This window comes from Camelus bactrianus, chromosome 3 (genome assembly GCF_048773025.1).
Source record: "Camelus bactrianus isolate YW-2024 breed Bactrian camel chromosome 3, ASM4877302v1, whole genome shotgun sequence".
NCBI classification, from domain to species: Eukaryota; Metazoa; Chordata; class Mammalia; order Artiodactyla; family Camelidae; genus Camelus; species Camelus bactrianus.
The window spans coordinates 108837680-108859788 of NC_133541.1; the positions used below are offsets into that span (position 1 = coordinate 108837680).

At 42.9% G+C, this 22109-nt stretch overlaps 1 protein-coding gene across 4 annotated transcripts in view; it reads left to right on the forward strand.

Annotated features, from left to right (window-relative positions):
• Nucleotides 1-22109, forward strand: part of SLC36A1 (solute carrier family 36 member 1) — a 43597-nt gene that overhangs the window by 12224 nt on the left and 9264 nt on the right. For 3 of the 4 annotated variants that reach the window (XM_045506696.2, XM_010970010.3, XM_045506695.2), the window contains exons 3-10: nucleotides 3444-3534; nucleotides 4556-4644; nucleotides 5103-5198; nucleotides 7204-7288; nucleotides 7687-7905; nucleotides 12213-12311; nucleotides 14929-15095; nucleotides 18455-18624. In XM_045506696.2, coding sequence (XP_045362652.2) covers nucleotides 3444-3534; nucleotides 4556-4644; nucleotides 5103-5198; nucleotides 7204-7288; nucleotides 7687-7905; nucleotides 12213-12311; nucleotides 14929-15095; nucleotides 18455-18624 — 1016 coding nt within the window. Of the gene's footprint in view, nucleotides 1-3443; nucleotides 3535-4555; nucleotides 4645-5102; nucleotides 5199-7203; nucleotides 7289-7686; nucleotides 7906-12212; nucleotides 12312-14928; nucleotides 15096-18454; nucleotides 18625-22109 lie in introns of those variants that run through there. The other variant, XM_045506697.2, reaches the window with a different exon arrangement.

Below are 22109 nucleotides of genomic sequence, written 5' to 3' on the forward strand. Positions count from 1 at the left end.
TAGCAATACTAAGAGGTGATTCATTTGTCTTTTCACTGTGTTGACGTTTGCACTGATAGTTCAGAAACAATGGTGGATAAAATTGCTGGCACCTGAGCGTAAATCAAGGCTGTAGCACCAAATTATGCTAGTCATCATTGTATGTTTCATTGCCAAACATATGCAGAGAATAAGCTGGTTTCACTTAAGCATGTCCTTGAGAAGCAGTCACACGACTAATTTTGTTAAATCTTGACTCTTCACTACAGGTCTTTTATTATTCTATGTGACACAATGAGAAGTACACGTGAAATAGTTCTACTGAACAACTAACACACCATAGGTTATTCAGACCTGAGTACTTGCCAGACATTTTCTTGAAAATGAAAGTAATGATACTGTCAATCAAGAAAAACAATCAGCAGTATTTGCTGCCCACAATAAAATGTGAGCTTTCAAGCAAAGTTAGGGAGGGAAAAAAACCTTGTATCCAGTATTGTGACCTTGACAGCTTCCCTCTACTTAGACTTTTCTGTTGAGATTAGAGATGATATTAGTGAATGTGATTTTTTTGATATTGTATAATGAAATGTACATTTCAGCATTTGGAAGATCACGTAACTCAGGGAACCATTATCTTCCAGATGACTGAAGTGTGATGTTAGAAAATTGTTTGTGGGTAAAAGAGCTACTCAGAGAGCAAGATCACCAGTGGGTTTTTGTGCAAATAGAGTATGAAATGTTCAGATTCCACATTACAGCTAACTTCTGAGAAACTACTGTGTCGAGTTTTGGTGTAGTATCAAAGATCAATGGTAACAATTGTCTGAAGAGGCTATTGAGATACATTCTAACTGCATGTCTGTATGAGGACAGACTTTGGATAATTGCACCCAAACAACCTATCACAACAGATTGAATGCAGAAATAGATCGTCCAGCTGTCAAACAAGACATTAAAGAGGTTCACAAAAAAGTAAAATACTGCTCCTCTTCTCACACATTTTTTGGAAAAAGGAGTTACTTTTTGTTAAAAACTGATTATTTATACTAACATATAGTAGGTTCACTGTTATTTGAAACTGATAAATACTTTTAAATTTTTTGGTTTAACTTATAATATAATATGTATGAGCAGATATAATCCACATAAGCAAAAACTATTTGGGATCCTCAATAATTTATAAGTGTATAAAGGAGTCCTAAGACCAAAAAGGTGTAAGAACTACTGACTTAGAGCATCAGTAGATGACAGAGATCTGCAAGGCTTACGTCTTCCTCCCACCCCCTGTAGTTAAGACTCTACAAGTCCGTGGAGTTGATTTTGTGATACTCATATGGTTTTGGGTAATCCCAGCTTATGGCCATTGATTAAAAAGAATAATTTTGATCAGTTGCCTAGAATCCTGCTGTTTCAGAACGGAAGTGTTTGTTCTGGTCCAGTCCCTTTATTCTATGATGAGACAACAGACCCAGAGAAGGGAAGGGAATAGAGTTAATGGCAGAGCCAGGGCTAGAGGGACCTGATCTCCCACGAAACCCAGCTCAGAGGCATTTGGGGAGGCCTCTGGGTTTAGTACAATGCTTACCTTTGTCCTTAAGTGGATTAAACATTTGCCAAGATGGAAATTTGATTGGTCCATCACCCAGTAAGCTCCTGGTCACTGGCCACTGATAGTGAAGGAGTTGCCCCTGGACCCTTGTGGTCCTTGGGCTATTCCCTTAGTTTAGTCCAGGAGAGCACTTACCTCTTCTCATTCAGACTTGAAGCAGTTTTCTTGACCGTGCCTGAAAAGCTTGGAAACAGTAGAAGGTCAAGAGCTTTTCTTCCTGAAGGTGGAGGGAGAAAGGTCACCAAAAGTAAAATTCCTTTCCAGAGAGTGTAGATGGATCTTATTTATTATGGTCTTTATGAGTTAACACAGTATTTGCTTTCAGTTTCTGCTGAATTGCAGATTTGAATAAATATATGGAGGCATCACCCAGGAGGTCTTTAGGTTATTTGTGCACGAGAATTTCTAGACATTTCCAGGGGCCAAATCCTGAGTAGGTCTGTGATTTAGGGCAACGTGATACCATGTTTGATCTTTTTCATATCCTGCTAGAGGTAACAAAGGATAGAAAATGCTGAATATGAGGCCCCTGGTATCAGAGCTGTGAGGAATTCCCATTCTCTGTGGGATGCCCACCCTCACCCTGCCCTTGTGCCCATGAAGCTAACGTGCTCCCATGTATTGGTGCCCATGCCTCTCTGGGCGCGTGTTCCCCAGGCCCTTCCTTCTTCCGCGTCAGCACACTCACAGCTCTGCTGGTCCTGCTGGGCTCAGCCCAGACATGTCTCCTGTCTCCAGATGAGGTGAACCCTCATCTGCCTCCCCCTTCCTGTGCACTGTCCCTGGGCTCTCCCTAGGACAGAGATCTTTCTGCCTTGGGTGGTTGTTAGTGTGTCTGCCTTATTTTCCTGGAGACGTTATTAGTTTCTAGAGACCGGGGTCCATATCTGATTCATGCTTATTTCTATCACTGTATTAACACGATGTTTAATGTAAGAGAGTTGGTATTTGTTGAGTGAAAAAGTAATGAGAGCACGTGAAAGGCTTTACAATTGCAGCTTGAGGTGGACATTCTGTACAATAGGTGAGGGAAAAATCTGTCCTTGAGGCAAAAGGATAAACTAGCTGACTCTCTGAAAAGGGCTTCTCCAGCCCTAGGACTCTATGGCATTTGACTTTTTTTTTTTTTAATACAGAGTACATATCTTGTAGTAATCTATAATGAAAAAGAATATGAAAACAAATATATGTATATATATGTATGACTGAAACATTGTGCTGTACACCAGAAATTGACACATTGTGAACTAACTAAAATTAAATGAAAATAAAATAAGGTAAATACGGAATACTTTAGGGACTGGCCTGTTGTGGGACCATACAACTCTGTTCACTTTGCATAAAACTTTCTGTTAAGAGTTTGGGGCTTCTATTTTGTCTTCCTCTGTTCTTTTCTCACAACAGTGTCTGCCCTTCACAGTTCTGCTTGGCACCCTCTGTTGCACTTCTGGATCTGAGTCTTTACGGTGGACAGCTCTGGGGTGAGAACCAGGCCCAGAGATACTGGGAAAGGGCAGATGCCTAGTTAAACCCCCACTGTCCCTCTGGTCTGATCTCCAGGAGAGGTGGACCCTCGGAGATACCTCAGGGAACAGAGCATATAGCCCAGTTGCTAGGAGAGTGGGCTGGGGGCCGGACAGCCTAGGTTTGAATCCAGGCTCACACTCTGGTGTGTGACCTTGAGCAAGTTGCTTCTTTGCGCATAAGATGAAGATAATATCTGTCTCATAAGGTTATCTTGAAAATTAAATGAGATAATTCATGAGGGCACTTCTCACAATGCTGAGTGCTCAGTAAACATTAGCTCTCATTATTGTTAACCTGCCCTTGTCTACTTTTCTTCCCACTTCAGATGGTTCCAGACCCTGATCCACCTGTTAAAAGGCAACATTGGCACAGGACTCTTGGGGCTGCCTCTGGCAGTGAAAAATGCAGGCATCTTGGTAAGGGTGTGCATCGGTACCGGGAAGTATTGTGACAAGTTTTAGGAGATGGTGGGGCCTTTTTAAAAAACTTGACTTCATGTAAAATGTTTTAAAATGGAAAACTTTTCTTTTTCAAATTCAGTTGAGAAAAAGTAAAGTTCAGATGTTCATTCATCTTAAGACATTTATTGAGGATATTTTGTATGCCAAACACTGTTCTAAGGCTGTAAGAATATTATCGGTGAATAAAACAGGCAGAGATTCCTGTTGGAGCTTACTTTGTGGCAAGGAGGATGCATATAAAGTGCTTCTGGAGAGTGGGGGAGGGTATAGCTCAGTGGTAGAGCGCATGCTTAGTATGCATGTGGTCCTAGGTTCAGTCCCCAGTACCTCCAGTAACAAGATAATAATAAGTAAGTAAGTAAATAAATAAATAAATAAATAGCTCACATTTTGGATAAAAAAGTTTCTTGCAGTTTCTAGCAATAAAATTAACTAATGAATTAGTAACAGAATTCTGTCCGTTTTCTACACAGTCCTTCCATGCCCTTAGATGGCCAACTCTGAGAATCTTTTTTTTTTTTTTTTTTTTTTTTTAATGATTCACCCTCCTGTAGACCACCTGTCAAAACCCATTCTGGTTTCTTTAAGAGTTGGAGATAGCTCAGAGATGGGTATTGTCCTTAGCTAAGGGCTGTCTGTGGCATTGCTCTCAAGAGAACTTTTCCCTCTCCCACCACCCCTTAGCCTGTCTGTTCTTCCCAGACAGTCACAGGAGCCTTCTATTCTGATTGGCAACAGTCTTGGAACAGCCTTATCTTGTGTCCTTCTTCTCCTGGAGATTAATTCTCTAGAAGGCACACTCAGATTCAGATGGTACCCATCCTACAAAGCTAATCTCTGTGGGCACACTTTTCTCTCAAATGCTGTCCTGAAAGTTCTGTCATTGCAGGGTGCCTGAGTAGCATTTTGATCATTTGCAAATCCAGTTCTAATTCTACCTGCATGTCTCCTTTTCTTGCCTGCAAACCTGTCCCAGATGGGTCCCCTCAGCCTGCTGGTGATGGGCCTTGTGGCTGTGCACTGCATGGGTATCCTGGTGAAGTGTGCCCACCACTTCTGCCACAGGTGAGAGCCCTTCTTGAGTGACAGATTGCCCTTTGGGTTCCCGTTACCACCACTGAAAGTGAGCACATAAGCGATCAGTCTAGGCTGTCTGTGCCAGCTGAAGGCGGCTGCTGGTTACCATAGCACTGCTTTTCCCTGGTGATTTCTGTGTCCTTTTTTAGCTTGTTGTCATCTGTCATTCTTAGGTCCAGTGGACAGAGATCACATTCTCATTTTATGTGTTTTGTAATATTTACCCCATTGAAATGATTTCCCAGGTGGTTGTTAATTGTTTAAGGAAAGTAACTGTCCTGTTGACTTAACACTTCTGCTCCTTGAAAGCATTCGATATAGGACTTAGTGGTACGTCAGGGTGGCAGGTGGGGAACTGGCCCCAGTCGCTGTGAGCTGTGTTTGTTCTGTCATTGTCATTGTCTGACCCCTGCCCTCTGCCCTTCCTTTCCCTCCCATTCCCTCAGACTGAACAAGCCCTTTGTGGACTACGGGGATACGGTGATGTACGGCCTGGAAGCCAGCCCCAGCTCCTGGCTCCGGAACCACGCGCACTGGGGAAGGTACATGGTTTCCAGTGTCTTTGTGGCTGTGGCCTCCCTTCAGATAGGGAGGTGAGGTGTGGGAGATGGTGTCGGTAGAGGGAAAGGCGTTGTTTGGGACTGTGGACTTGAGTTCTAACTCAGCTCTGCCAGTAGTAATCTGTTTGACCTTGGGCTGTGTGACACCCCCCCCCCCCGCCTGGGCCTCAGTTTCCTCACTGGTAAAACATGGGGCCTGGCCTGGAAGATCTCAAAGAGCTGTGCCAGCTTTGAAAGCCTGTGACCAGTGATTATTTTATCTCCTCATTTGTTCAACAGATATATTTAAGCACTCTCTGTTAAGTGGCAGAAAACAATTCTTGGTATAGAAAGAAGGGGTTTCCACTAGGTAAATTATATGTTCTGTCTCTCCAGGGTCTTGTAGTCTCCGAAGGAGAGAGATGTGCGAGAAGCTTGAGAACAAGAGATCAGGAATAGGATATCCCAGTAGAGAGAGGATGTCGTGAGTCAGAAATACATTCCAGGGGCGCTGAGGTGGAGGAGCCATAAAGAGGCTCTTGACACTGGCTGGCAAATGAGAAGGGCACAGGATAATGCTTTCAGGGCAGGGCAGGGCACCGGGCAAGAGAGGGAAGGCTTCATGGAGGACGTGAGGTGAGCTAGAACAGATGCGTTTGGTAGGGAAAGAGACATTTCAGGAGGCGGAGTAGGAGGTGTTTGAAAATTTCTCCTTATGGCGTTGCCTGGAGAGAAATAGTCTACTGTTTGTTTCCTGTTTGAGGAAATGGTGTATTTAAATGTAGAGAACTGATAACATCAAGGCTGAATCCTTTTTTTTTTTTTTTTTAATTGAACCACATTAAAGTTACGTTCTCCAGAAAAATTCATTTTTGTGGTCCTAGGGAGACTTTTACCTTCACACACAGCTTCCTCCTGTGATGCAGGTTTATGTAATTTTTTCAGCAAATCATTTTATGTGACTGGGAGCAGCCAGATTGCCAAGTGACCACCGTTGGTTGGTTGGTGGTTAATTCCTTCTTCTCTTCTCTCCTTCCTCTCTCCTTCCTCTCTTCCTCCTCCCTCCTTCCTTAATCCCTCTCTATTTTCCTCCCTTCCTGTAATAAAACTAATATGTGCTCCTGGTAAAAAAAAAATTTTTTTTGGAATGAGCTAGAAGGACATAAAGTGAAGAGAAAAAGTATATGCTGGTCACAGTTGCATGGGTGTTATTTTGGATTTTTCTATGTATGTGCAAACATATACACATTCGTACCATTTTTACTCTAATGACCATACTGCGTACTGATTGGAAACTTGTTTTTTTCTCCCTTAAAAGTCTTAGACATTTTTTTATCAGCACACGTAGTTTTAACAAGTTCTTTTTATCTGCTGCATACTGCTCCATCTCAGAATGGTCTATAACTTAATCATTTTCCTTTTGATGACCCCTTAGGTTGTCGCCAGTTGTTGTTGTTGTAACAGTGCTTCAACCAGCAGCCTGTTTTGGTACATCTATTTCTGTGTCCTTATGTGAGAATCGGGTGGTTCTTGGATCCGGGTTATAGGAAGAGACTATGAAGGGGTCCACTTCTTGGGCTTTTATGCTGAGTGCTCCCTGCAGCTTTAGAACAAACAATGTGAGATGGGACAAGTGGGCCATGGGGAGGGGGAAGCCAAGGGGCTGAGCAGTGGTCCTGATGTGTGTGCACTGTTCTAGCCAGTTCAGTCTCAGGACTGGCTGACCCCGTGTCACATTCCAGACACGAAGCCAGGAAAGGGACCTCAGGAACCATGCAGATAGTGCCTCCCTCACCTTCCTCCAAGGCTCTAGACAGTGGCACGTGGCACACTTTCTCCTCTTACCAGGGCACTCTTATCCTTGTCACCTGATGGGAAGAATCTGTGATGACTTGGGAGGAAGCACTGTTCTAACACCCATCTCTCTGGGAGTCTTGCCTTTTTTTTTTTTTTTGATTCTTGCTTTTTATTGTTACCATCTTTGTCTTCCTTCCTTCCCCACCTGCAGACACATTGTGGACTTCTTCCTGATCGTCACGCAGCTGGGATTCTGCTGTGTCTATTTTGTCTTTCTGGCTGACAACTTTAAACAGGTAGGGCCCTGGTGAAAATGAAGAGAAGATGGCAAGAGATGAGTGAACTTTCTGTTTAGGATCCCTTCCAGGCCAGGTTTTGGTCAAAATAAGAGATCTTAACACTTTTCATAGAACAGTGCTGTTTGTTTGATTTTATCTAAGACCCAGGGCATGGAGAAACCTCTAGATGTCTTGCAGTCCCCCTGTCTTTAGGTAAGATATGATCAAACGCAGCTCAGACAATTGGGTTGCTAATGATAGTTATGAAGATCTCCAAAGATGGTTCACCAACCACTAATTTCTATCCGGCCTAGTTCACGCACTAGCCTTTAGTCAAGAACCCCTTCTGGGGGGAGGTCCACTGGCCTTTGTTATTTGAGAGGCTTCCTCTGTTTCTTTTCTTCCCCTCATTCTAGGTGATAGAAGCAGCCAATGTGACCACCAACAACTGCCACAGCAATGAGACGGTGATTCTGACACCCACCATGGACTCGCGACTCTACATGCTCACCTTCCTGCCCTTCCTGGTGCTGCTGGTATTCATCAGGAACCTCCGAGTGCTGTCCATCTTCTCCCTGTTGGCCAACATCTCCATGCTGGTCAGCCTGGTCATGATCTACCAGTTCATTGTTCAGGTACGAGCCCAGGCTCCCCCTCTGCCTGTTAGATAATCAGAGAAGCAAGTAAGTGGAACATAAATAGGGGTGTGTTACTTATGAGTGGTATTCTCAGATTAGGGGTTCTCAACTTGGGCACTGTAACATTTGGGCCAAATAACTCTTTGTTGTGGGGGCTGTCCTGTGCATCATGGGACATTTCACAGCATCTTGATCTCTATTCACTAGACTCCAGTAGCAACCACTCCCTAAGTTGTGACAACCAAACGTCTCTGGAGGACAACATCACCCCCATTGAGATAACTGGTTTAGCCTTTTTCCCAGTTAGTTAATACGTGAGCATTGTATAAGATTGAGTAATAGAGAAAAAATTTTAAGATGATTCTTAAATTATAAAATTTGTATTCTTACAGTAAATGAGTCATCTTTATATATTATAATAAGAAATATTATTTTATTATTATTTTTCACTCCAGTTTTATATTTATTTGTCAAAATTATAAATTCAGTTATTACTCCCCCCTGCATAGCCCATGTGGGCAGGTCTGTGGGGCAGAGCAGGAGAGGACATCTATATATAAATGGGTGGAAGATCAGGCTAAGAAAAATATGCCCTTAAACACCGTCATTATTTGTGGACGTTTTGCCAAGACTTGAGAAAAGGAAGAGTGAAAGCAGGTGAATATAAGAATAACTTTTAAAAAAAGTTTTTTAAAATTAATTCCCCAAATAACTCATCAATACATACTCATTAAAATACAAACCTGTTGAACATCACATCCCCACGCTGACTCTCCTCCTCTCCGGGACCCACTGTGTGTGTTTCTAGGTTCTGTGAAAGCATTTACACACTGTATTCCAACGTAGAGAAATAAATAAGACAAACACTTATTGTCTCATGTTTTTCTAACATAATTTAAAAAAAGTATTATATGTAGTGTTCATCTGCTTTGCTTTTATTTTTTCCCTCCGCAATGCCTCAAAGAGCTTTCCATGTTGATATACCTGGTTTTATCTCATTTTTTAAAGTTACTAAGTGGTAACTCAGAGAATAGACATCCCATAGTTTCATAGTTTATTTAACCAGTCCCCAGTCAGTGGCCTGTCTAGTCATTTATAATCTTTAGTATTATTTCAGTATTATGACAGTGAATACTCTTACACCTTTCTTTTTGTGGACACGTATAAATACTTCTCCAAGATTTACATCTAGAGGTGCTAAAGGTGCAATTGCTCAAGAGTATGCACTTTGGAATTTTTTATATCGTTAAGTTGGTTTTTCTGAAAGCTATTTACCAATTTCAGATTGACTCCTTTCCACAGTGCATAAGCGACCCATGCTAGCCAGCACTGGATCTATGAATCTTTTTAATTTGGGTCAGTCTGACAGGTAAACATTACTTCATTTTCACAGTCTGCTTAACAGTGACCTGGTTACCCTGTGTAACCTAGTGTGCTACTGGTGTAGTTTCTAGGAAAACAGTGGGTTATAAAACACAAGGACTTCCTGTACTGAGAAAATGACATAATGGACTTAGATTAGCATTGTAGTCAGTGAGCATTTACTGTTTTTCCCTTTTCCTGGTAAGTCAAGTCGGTGGCAGATACTTTGTCTTCTCCTGTGGAACTATTTTCTAAAACATAAATTAGACAGCTGTCCATGTCCTGTTTTGTATGGAACTGAAAAGAGGGACTACGAACACATGAATGACTATTTCCAGAAGAGTTTCTTTCTCTGGCCAATTCAGTTAAAACAAGGAAAGGTAAATATGTGTAATTAGAGACCTCAGACGGTGCCCAGGACACACTGCAGTGAACATGAAGGACAAGGGAGTGAGATGACCTCACGGAGACACCACATTAAATTTAAACCACCGCAGGCAATGGGACTGCAGTGGTTACTGTGATCAGAGGGCTGGGATGGGAGTGCGGGTTCCATAGCATCTCAGTCCCAGTGAGTATCTGTCTAAAGCGTTGTCTACAACTAGTACAGCCTGTGCTTTGGGCCGAGGCAGCCCTGCTTATTTCCTGAGAGTGACTCTGAGCCCGCCTCTGGGCTCAGCCTGGAGGTGTCTTGTGATCCAGTAGTGCCGTCTGCCCAGGGAACAGGATGGGAGAATGGTGGTTTGGCAGTGTGTCCAGCAGCTTCATTTTGACCTGGTGCAGAGATAAAGATTCCCTCTGGGTTGTTTTGGTTGCTGCTGTTACTGTCCCATCTTGGTATTTTGCCCTCTTCACTTTGACAATTCCTCTGCTGTCCATAGTTGCTGAATTTTCGCCTGATCATGCACATGTCTGTGGCCAGTGCTGTTGCTCCTCTGCCCCATGCCATCCTGGGAAGCCGAATGATGTCTTCCCCCCAGCAGGTCTCTTTGTCATGTGCGGGATAAACGGCGCAGTGCCGAGCAGAGTACCTTGCCCACAGGGGCTCCCAGGAAATGCTTTATCACTGTATATCTTCAGTTCTGAGATGCATTTTTTCACAGTTATAACATTTCCAAAATTGGAGTACATCTGGCAGTCCTTATGTACATTTAACAGCAGTTTTTCAAAAAGCTGTTATTATTATAAAATAGTGTTGTCAGCATGAGGAGATAACATGTTGAAAGTGAGCTGATTTTAATTTGTATGTTTCTTTGCAAATTAAACATTTTCTGTTTAGTTGGTTGGGGTATAAATCAACAGCAGTCATTAAGTATGTAGAATTATGAACTCATTTTGTTGGTCTCAGTCACATTGGTATCCCCACACATGTATTTTAAAATTCCTTCTCTGGTACCATAGCTTGATCTGTTGTACGAACCTGGACAGTAGTCAGCCACTAACCAACAGATTGCTCCAGTTTCCAGGAACTTAAGTTACACAGTGACTCAGGAATAATTACAGGGCAATCTCACCCTCTTGTTTCATCGAAGAACAAAAATATTTATTAGCTGTCTTCATTCAAGGAACTGAAGTGCTTCTTATAAAGAGATCTAACTGATTTCTTAGCAGGGGCTCAGAAAAGAAGTATTTTAAAAAGTAGTTATATTTCAGGGAAACTATAGTATAATTGCTTTAAAATCTTTCAAAGAGAAACCTATTACAGAGATTAATATTAGATCTCTTTTTGTTCTCTGATATTATTCTGTCACACTGTTAGAACATGTCCTGTATTTCTCTGGATACCTCTGTAGCTAAGTTAATTTTAAAATATTGTAAAAGGTGGGGAGGGTATGTTTTTGCTCAGTGGTAGAGTGCATGCCTAGTATGCAAGAGGTCTTGGGTTCAATCCCCAGTACCTCCATTAAATAAATAAATAAACTTAATTATGTCCCCCCCCCCCAATTTTTTTAAAAAAAAATATTGTAAAAGGAAGTTTTAAAGTCGTTTTAAATTTTAAGCTAAGCAATGTATGCACATGGCATAAAAAGTCAGATTCTAAAAGGAAGGCAGCTTCTGCCTGCTCTGAGTCCCATTCCTTCAGTGCCGTCCATGACTGAGGGTTCCTGCTCATTGGTCTGCCGGGTAGGTTCATCCTTACATTGTACTTGCAGTTAACAATTGTCTTTTACTTTATTTATATAAATAGGTTTTTATTTACCTACTTTTTAAAATGCTGTTTTTGCTATTTTTCCCCAAATATTCCAGTAACTCCTGTTGTTTGCCTATTGATAATATTTCCCAAGTGCTCAAATTGATTCACAGAATTTTTTCGAAGAAGAAAGAACAATAGAGAAAAAAAGAGAAAGAGCTCATCTAAAAATCTACCACCTTCTCTTCCAGCTTTATTTGTGTGCAGTGTTTATGTTAAATCATGGTGAATATGTAAATTTTAAAAACATTTTTCTCGCCATTATTTTGTAAGCAGTTGTTCATGTACTACTTAGTTATCTCTTGTTTTACTTTTTAATAGTGTATAGTATTCTGTGGTATAGTTGATGTGCAGTAAACCAACTGTTCAGTTGTCTGGGAACATTTAGGTTGCTATTACTTACTGTTAAAAAGCTTTCCTCAACTTTTTTCGTATTTTGATCATTTTTTTCTACTCGAATTATATTTCTGGGGATGGGATTACCTAGTGAAAGAATATGATTCCTTTTTTTTCTGGCTCCAACATTTGAGTTTTTAATGGTACGTTGGGCTGGTCTTTCCCCAAAGCAAGTAGAGTTTTCTCAGCTTGAAGAACAAAATAGAAAAGCTATAAATGACCCCAAATCATCTGTCAGGTGTTAGATTTTCTCCCTTCAGAGAAACTTGGCTTTAGGAAAAGTTTGACCTGAGGTTGGGGTCGAAATCATGAATCTGCGTATAGCCTTTGCTCTGTTTTATTTTCTCTCTTTCAGGAGATCCCAGACCCTACCCACCTCCCCTTGGTGGCATCCTGGAAGACCTACCCTCTGTTCTTTGGCACAGCCATTTTTGCGTTTGAAGGCATTGGGATGGTAAGAGTTGCACTGTGATTCTCTGGTGTTCTCGGTGTCCTTGAGGCCGCTTTAAGGAATGCTGAAGAAATGCTATTAGAAATTATCTTCTGAGACCTACTGGACAGTTAATGAACAACATTTCAGGGATTCCATTCAAGTTTCCTAGCTCCATCTTTGAAAGTTGTATGTTATTTGAGAACGTTTCCCTTCAAGCCCCCTCTTATGTACACTCGTGTCCTGTGTGTGCAGTCAGCATTAATGCGTGGCAATTGGAAATGCAAGGTCTAGAGTCAGACTGACTTGAGGTGAGGCCCAGCTCTGCCAAAGAGGTGCTGTGTGACCTTGTGCAAGGACTTAACTTCTCAGAGCCTTCATTGTTTGCTTCTGAAAAGTGAGTTCAGTGTTGAGCAGTTGTTGGGATTAAATGAGATGTGCGTGTAAAGTGCTTTGCATGGCCCCTGACACATGATGAGCATTAATAATTTTTATTTTTATTAATAATACTGTTGATGTTATTGCACAGTCAATACATGTATGAATAATTTCTCTGCCCTGGAACATTGGTGTGCAGTATTTTCCTTGTGCAAATGAGTAGCCTTCACTCATAGCTCAGCTTCCCCACCACTGTTACTGTGATTCCACCAAATTCTTCTCCTAAAGAGAGAAATCTGGTAACTCGATGTACCTAGTTTGATTTTTATTTGTGTTTTTCATCACAAAGGTCTAGAATTCTTCTCTGAAGTAAATGATGAGCTCTATTGGCCAAGGTCTTAGGAAATGGGAAGATACTTCTCCTTTCCTGGAATATCTTTTTGTCCCCATTTGATTTCCCTGTCACCTTGTACACTTTTAAGAGAACCTAGAAGCTGGACATTTTTTGTCAGAATTTGAGGAACTGCCCCAGTGGTGTCAATGGGACATGTTAAGGCTCTGGCACTACAGGGGAGGCTTTTTGAGTGATTGTGTGGATGTGATTGTCCTGAGGTTTTAAAACTTTTCCTGTGCTGTTTCTTAGGCCTTCTCATTGCCCAGGAAGAATGTCTCACCTTGATTCACAAACATATATGTTTTCCCTGCTGCTGGGGCGGAGGCCTGAAGGGCCCAGTGTTACAGCAGGAGAAAGAGGGCCCGAGCCCTCAGGACTGGAAAGAGGCCGAATAAGTTTAGGAAGATTCCCGGGACCCTGGGTTCTTCAGAAGCATTGTACTGGATTGATCAGTTTTCCCTAACAGCACAGGGTGGAGATTGTTCTTTGCTTCATTTCATTAGGTGAGGCTTGGACACAGAGTCACTCTGTAATTGTCATTATCTGTTACTTCAAGATTTGTCCATGTTTTCTCTTTTTACAATGTAGACACTGCTGTCTTGACTCTTGGTTTGGATCTGAGGGCTGTTGCATCGAGTCCGGGAAAAGTGCTGGGCTCACTGTGGGTTCACTTTCTGTCTCTGTGTTTGCACCCCTGGCCTGGGCTGGCCAGCCTGGAGGAGATGGGTGTCCTACCTTCTGGCTCCTGAGACTCTGCATAGAAGGAAACTGGAGGAAAGCTTAGAAACTGTTTCTCAGTGGATGTGGATCCACTTAAGCTTGAGCCCCTTGAGCTGGTGGGGGGATGCTGTGGGCCACTTGGAGATACAGAGCCATGATGCCCCCTAGAGCCCCAGGCCTGCAGCAGGTGGTGTCTGCCGTCTTTCAGGTGTGTCTGGCTCCGACCGTCAGGCCCACTCTGCCTCATGGCCACAGGCCCTCAAGGAAAACATGCATGATGACAAGGTCAAAGACGGTCGGTGGTACAGTTAGGCATGGGCCTGAGTTGCTTTTCCTCATCAGCCCAGCCAGATGCAGTTGATAGCAGATCACGAAGATTGTCATAGTCACACCTGCTATTTTCCCATTCCCTATATCACCCAGTCTTCATAAGGTGCCTTTCCTTGGCTTCAGGTAATGTTAAAGTCCTCTGCTGAGAGGATGGAGGCCCCAGGGGTCAGTGGTTTGAATTAGGAGTCTGGAAACAGGGTTTTGTTACACATCTCGAAGATCCTCAGTCTCCAAGATCTTCTATTAAGTCATGCCACCCCCAGCACCTCAGTTTCTCTAACTTGGAGGTTTAACTTGTCATTGCTAGTGCCCACCCCTTGTGAAATAAGGAAACAGTTTCTGGGAACTGGAGTGGCAGTTTTCCATGACCTACATTTTGCATTCTTGGGACAGGTTAGCAGAGCTGTAGTCTCAGGTGAGGTACAGCTGGCTGCACCGACACCAGCCTCTCTTCCCCATTGGGCCAGGTGGGCACGATCTGCATTCAAGGGATGAAGAGCACTCTCAGCCCACAGGGATCTCCTAGCAGGAGGCAAAGAGCCGGCCTGCGCCAGGACCCAGGTTCCAGGCCTACCCACCCTTGCTTCCTAGGACTTCCTGGCTTAGACAGTGGGCTCCAGTTCTCCTCCAGCTCAACTTGGCAAGCGTAACTTCTGATGAAACAGCTTGCATTTGTTTGTCTTGTAAAGGACATGTGTCCTTTGGGGGAATTCCAGGGATAGCGTAGTTACTTTTCTTCTGAGAATATTACGTGTTGTTTTGTTTTGGCCATTAACACTGCTTCATTCTGTGCTTTCTCCTCTCTCACTACTCTCCTAGGTTCTGCCCCTTGAAAACAAAATGAAGGATCCCCGGAAATTTTCACTCATCCTCTATGTGGGAATGGCTATTGTCACGGCCCTGTACATCAGCCTGGGGAGTCTGGGGTACCTGCAATTTGGAGCAAATATCCAAGGCAGCATAACTCTCAACCTGCCCAACTGTTGGTATGTGGGGGAGGATGGAAGCCTGGGAGCACTGGATTTTTTAAAAAAAATTAGTGAGGGTCAGCATGTGTATTTTTCCTCCTCCTTATCTCTTAAATTAGTCAACTTCACTTTAGCCCAGTCTGGCCACCATCCCCCAGCCCAGCACCGTTCCTCCTTGGCTGCCCAAAAAGCTTTTTGGCTGGTCTCCCTGCCCGAGTCTGACTCTCTCTCAAAATCTGTTCTCCATTACCCATGTGAGCCATCTAGCACTCAGTCCAGTCATATGCTTCCTCCTTGAGAAGGCTCAAAGGCTTCCCTTTGCTCTTATGATAAAGACAAAACTCTTCTATGCAGTCAGGGCCGCTCAGGCTTTAGCCCCACCCCCACCTAATTCCTGCTCAGCTGGAAGGCTTAGCCTCTGTTTGAGAAACTTCTCTGATGTCTCACTGAGCAGCTGCAACTTCAAGTCTAGGCTATTGCTTCTCTCTGCTCCCATGGGATCCCGTTAGGATCCTGTTCTAATTCTTATTCCATTCTGTTGTAGTTGAATGTTTACCTGTACTGTGATCTCTCCACACTGTAAGCTCTGAGGGCAGCAGACATCTAGTTCTCCATGATCAAAACCCAGTAAAAGATTTTTGAATGACAGGAGACTAAGCAGTGAGACTGAGCATTTATAAATGAGGAGAGGTTTTTCAGGAAGTCACGGGCACAGGATAGAGGTGATCTTGCCATGTCCCTGCTCTGTGGCCTTGTACAAATCACAGCTCCTCACTGCCTCAATTCCCCCTTCCGGGGAACCAGGAACAGTCATTTCTTCTTGCCAGGAGTGTCATGAAGATCACAGGACACGCGTGAGCTTTGTAATATGTGCTGCTACGATGGAGAAGTAGGATGCTGCTCTGAGCTTGATGCTTTGTTGGGATGAGTCGTTCCAGTGGAGACTATGCTCTGTGGGTTGGTTGATCAGCTGACTGATATGCCATTTCTCCCTGGAGATCTGAGCCCACAGAGGCCAAGCGAGTAGTCCACTGACCTTGAATCATTCCAAATAGATGGGCAGAGAGGAGGACAAACCATCCTGGTTCCCAGCTTCCGCTGTGTCTGTTCCATGGCTGTCATCCACTCCATGTGCAGGTGGAGCTTCTCACCGTGGGCCAGGGTGGGTCAGGAGCCCTTTTGCATCTCACTTTCCCTAAGTCTTGGTTGCTGTATTGTAGGGAGACACCTCGACATACTTAAATGCTTCCTAAAATGGTGGTTGTCAGAGGAGGTGTCCTAGCAGTTCTGTTTGGAAGATTAGAATTTCATTGCAGAGAGCGTCTGTGAGCAGATGCTGAGAAGCTTGTCAAGTGCCCTGGGGATCACCGTAACCTTTCAGGCTGGCCTGCTTGACTTGCCTGTGTGTGTTTTACAGCTCTGATCTGTGAGGCATTGTGCAAGGACAGATTGAGAAAATTGAGAAAAATGGTTTTTCAGTAGTATCAGTACTTAGCACAGGACACCCTAATCCGCCGGGCTCTGGGGACTAACTAGGTTTGTTGTTTAGCCAGCCAGACAGTAGCCTGAAGTGGGCCATTGTTTTCAGAAAGTCTTTCTCTTTCCCTCTGATGGCTGCTTTTATTTTATTTTTATTTTTTAATATATATTTTTTATTGAAACACAGTCAGTTTACAATGTTGTGTCAATTTCTGGTGTACAGCGTAATGCTTCAGTCATACATGAACGTACGTATATTTGTTTTCATATTCTTTTGATGTCTGCTTTTAAATTTCCAAATGTCCCTGACCTTTCAAGAGAGAAGAATCAGGTGGTAGCTCAGCATAACTGGAGATAAATAGATGAGGAGAAGCAGAAGCAGGCCACATAATCTGAAGCCACAGCTGAGCATCTGTCATCTTTCCTCTGATATTCCAAACCCAGCTGCCCTAATCTTTCTGCCTCCACTCAGGTGAGGCTTATTTGGCCGTCCCAGCAGGTGACTATCCTGATTCCAGACTTCCCAGCACTCCAGAAGGCTTTAGTGCTGCACTGGATTTAATTATAGAGCCACCTGCTGGTTTTTTTGCAAAGAGTTTTTATTGTCTATCCTTGGAGCAAATAAGACCTTTTGTCAATCTCAGCCTCTCCCAGGGTGTCTTCCTGCTTTATAGCATTAGAACATCTTTTGGGTATTAAGTTCAACCACAGAGGAATTCAGTACACATCATGCACAATATAATGACTGCTTTTAAATAGATTTCCAACAAGGGAAGGAGGCTACTGTTTCTCGCTCCATTATGTACAAGAGTCTTGTTTGAAGTAGGGCTTTGCTTAGGAGCAAGGTGACTTTCTCTTTAATGATGATGTCAGATCATTAAACTAGTGCTTATCAATCAGACTTACTTTCTACTCTGCACAGTCCTAGGCCTGGGATAAGACAGAGCTATCCTATGATGACTGACAGTCTCCCTGAGAAGCTGCCCATGAAGCAGTGGTAGGATGGTGGCTATGGTGGAGTGGGAAAATGGATTGTGGTCCTGCCTTTTGGTCATGTGTGGTCGCCATCTGATTCTAGGGAGCAATGTGTTGGATGGAAAGGATTATAAATAGGCTTGTTGCATTTAATTTGTGTTTTTAATTGTTTTTATTTTTGAGAGGATGTATACCTGTGGAAAAGTTTGTAAATGTTCAAAAAAGGCATACTAGAAATGTGAAGTTTCCACTTGCCTCTCCAGGTTCCCAGTTCTACAGTTTTCCACTTCAGAGGCAACCATATTACCATTTTTTTGTGTTTCCTACTGGAGAGATTTGATGTATGTAAGAATGTCACATGCATGTGTGTGTATGAGGGGGAGTGTTTTTCCCTCTTTTTTCTTTCTTGGACAGTTGGTAGTGCACTGTTGACACTATTCTGCTTCATGGTTTTTTCTTTTCATAGCATTTTATGGAGCTAGTTCTGTATTAGTACCTGGAATTCTGTCTCTTCCTTTTTAACAGCTGTATGGGAGTGCTGTAATTTATTTAGCTGGTTCCCCACTGATTAAAATTTAAACTCTTTTCAGTCTTTAAGACTTAAATGATGCTGCAGTGACCTTAAAAATTTTTTTTCTTTAAATGGTGGTACTGGGGATTGAACCTGGGACCTCCAGCATGCTTACTACCACTGAGCTATTCCCCTACCCCTGTAGCAACATATTTTTAACAGAAGTTGATACGCGCACGTGCAGGTGTATCTACAGGATAAATCCCTAGACCCGAAGTTGCTCAGTCCAAAGGACACGTGCGTTTGTAACTTGGATGCATATAGCCAAATTGCCACCGGACCATTTTGCACTCTCACTGCTGGTGTATGAGCGCATGGAGTGGCTCTGATTGTGTCTCGGCTTTCTCTGCAGGCTGTACCAGTCGGTTAAGCTGCTCTACTCCATTGGCATCTTCTTCACCTACGCCCTCCAATTCTACGTCCCAGCCGAGATCATCGTCCCCTTCTTCGTGGCCCGTGTGCCCGAGCACTGTGAGCTGCTGATAGACCTGTCCGTGCGCACCATGCTGGTCTGCCTGACGTGTGAGTAGAAGACCAGGTCATTGCCTGGTCTGTTTTTTCTGAGAGGGCACCTAGTCCTTGGGGCTTTCACGAGCGAGAGCTTGTGTTGTAGTGAAACGGCCAGTGTTTTGTGAACAGGAAACTTGGTGCGCCGTCTCAGTTTCACAGTTGAGGCACATCCACAGAGGGAGTGAACTGATTATGGGTGTTCTCTAAAGGACGCTGGAATGAGAGCAGTGGTTTATTTATAGATGTGGCCTAAAATGTGATGGCGATGGTCGTAATTCATAGTAAACATGTGCAGTGACTGTTACATATGAAATACGGCTTAAGTCTCAAAGAAAGCTGTTTAACCCATATGCATAATGAGGACTATAGGTTACTTTGGTAGTGGGTTTATATTTATTTGTTTTTTTCAAATAATTTTGTTTCCAGGGTGATAGTCTGTTCCTTGGATTTCATTTTGAGACTGTTTGATACTATTCTAGACATTTTGGGGTTTTGGTCTTACTAAATGTTTCTTAGAAAATGTTTATTGATTAGCCCAGGTGTTTGATTTATCACTTTGTGTTTTATTCCTCTTCCCTGACCATACACCCAGGAGTATGAGTTTAGCGATATCACCCTATTTGCTGTTGGTTAAAACTAGTATAAATTTAAAAATAAAAATAAATTTTTCTTTTGGGGGGAGGGGCATCTTCTGTGAGTTGATAGAATAGAGAACCTCTGAATAAATTGGTCTATAATATCTAATTTAAATTTCTAGGTAATTTTAAAATTTCTTTCCAAATTGAAATGCTTGAATTAGAGATGTCTTTTTTTTTTTTTTTTTTTTACTATATTGGGCTTTTATTTTATTTTATTTTATTCTTTTGGGAAAAGAAACATCTTTGCTTATCATATTAAGACTTCATTGGGATTTTCCTTAAATTATCCAGTCCAAGTTTCTGGAAAAGTTCCCAGTTTTTGGAATAAATATAGGTCTGTATGACTTTTTGATTGAACCAAAATGGAGTGTTTTAGGGATAAATGATGTGAAAGTTATCTAGCATATGTTCATTGTCTGGAAAGTCAGAAATGACTGTATTGGTTGCCTGTTAGCAAGAGCAGCGCTGGCAAGAGGCTGTCATCCTTTCCTTCCACCACAGCAAACGTGGGGCGCAGACTAGCGCCCATCCCAGAATGGACCTCCTTGGGCCACCTGCAGTTGTCTACCTCATATTACTTCTAGGACAGTAGGTGGAAGTTCAGCATCCTGGATCTGTGTAGAAAGAACTGACTGGAGATGAGGAACAAAGGGCCTTCCCTTGATCTTCTGATTTAATCTTGGGCAGCTCTCCTGCTGAAGATGTCTTACAGAGAGGACCTGGGTAGAAGCGGGGCAAAGGGTGGACACCTTGGATTCTCCAGCCCCAGGGAGCTGATGGAAACCAAGAATCTGATTTCTTATAGCCTGTATTTGGCCACCCTTCCAGCTCCCTTCTAGACCAGCTTATAAAACAACCCACTCTGCAACTGATCCAGTGACCTAGGCTGCCTGCAGGCCACTGCTGCCCTAGAGCGACTGAAAAGAAAGGAATGTGAGCTACCTTACTTTTCTAGTAAATTAACTTAATGTGTGATAAGATAGGATGCTTGGACTCTCAATTTTACTCCTGAATCCTGCTGGCAACTCTGGATACTTTGATCAAATGCATATGTTTCCTCTGTGAATGGGTTAAGTCTGAGTATTGAGGAGACAGTTTCCATGTGACAAGTCTTCATAAGGTCAAACCTCAGGGCCCCAGTTCTTGAATCCAGGGGGTGTTGGAAGAAAGGACAGGGATAGTTCAAATAATGGGCTTTGTTTCAAAGTGGTTCCTCTAGAGAAATTAGGTCTTCTGGGTAAAATGTGCTGTGCCTGCCAGAAGAACTGGAGCGGCGAGCTGGCCCTGACTCCTCTCACTGCCCCGATTTCTTCTCAAGCCTGGCTCAGCCTTCAGGAGCATATGTTTCACTTCCTGCCAGGATCCTCTCCACTGAGCCCTGCAGGAGCCAGCAGTCTCTGATTCATAGACATCATTGCTATCCTTAGATGCCTCTTGGTTTTCGCTCCGCTATTCCTAGCACTGTCTGTGGGTCTCACCTCCCTCCTACAGTATGACGCTCAAAGGGCACAAGCTGCTTTTGATCTTCAAGTGCTTTGGGTTGTTTTTCCCCTTCTTCTGTGATCTGTTGTGACTTAGCATTGCAGTGTCATCCTATTAAAGGGTGCAGCCTCTTCATCTCTGAGTACTCAGCTTCTCTTGCTTTCCCTGGAGACTTTGAAGTGACTGTGGGATTCAGGAGATACATTTCACTATAGCACCAACTTAATTGCATTTATGTGAGTTCATTTTGTTTTTGTTTCTCTGTACCTTCAGATCCTTTTGCAGAAGGTTAATTGGCATATGCTTTTAGATCTTTGATATAGCTGATTGTTTTCAGTTATTCCCATAAACTTTAATGGCAGCTTGTTTTACTGATATTTGGGATTTTTTTTGTCTTTTCCCCAACTTTTCTTCCTCTTCCTCACCCTCCATGTCCAAGGGAAGCAGGAGAATTTGGTCCAGCCTCATTTTTTTTTCCACTTGGAATTCAACTTTCTTACCACTCTTCCCCATCCCCTAAAGATGGTTGTTTCTACTTTTTGATGCTCAATTTCACGCTACTGGAGAGGAGAGGACGGGAAAATACGCACATCAGAGATTGGTGCTTATTTTGTTCTGGTTTTATATGGGACAGTATTTACTTCCAGCCCATATGTGTGGACACGCAGACTGAGCAGCTCACCTTATGTCCAGAGTTTTGTGTAAAAGAAGCTGGAGCAGCTGGCTCCACCTGGGGGAGGCCAGAGGTGTAGAAAGAGTAGTTTCTTTGGATTCCTTGAGGCACTAACCTGTCCCTCAGAGATTTGTACTGATTCTCTGTGCCATTTGCCACATGAAACGATTTACTTCAGTTAAGTATGAGAATGGCACAAACCTATTGTTGAAGATGCAGTAACAATAAAACCATCTCAGTTAAGAAGCCTGTTTAGGCTGGAATGTAAAACATTCCAAGCAGCCATACACTTTCGAGCATGAAGCTTCCAAGTCCAAATAGTGGCTTCTCAACTCTTTTTGGTTTTTCAGGTGTCTCAGTCTTGCAACTACAAAGTAAAAGGACAGCAGCATTTGTTAGCTGCGCACTGTGCCCCCTTCCCCACCGCGGGAGCTGTCACAGGGCCTCAGCTGTAAGGGACCAAGGGGATCTGATCCCTACGCTTGCCTTCATGCCTAACTACGACTTTGAGCCTAATTTTTAGTTTCTACTAAAATATTGCTCGAAAAGAGAAAGTTAATATAAAAACATTTGAAGAACGTCTAGATCTGGAATAAGTGAAGAAGAAATTCCCAGTATCCCACTGACTTAAATTTTTTTTTTTTGCATTTTATCTTCTGTGTTAATTCTCATGGATGCTTTTTACAAATAGTTGCAATCATAGT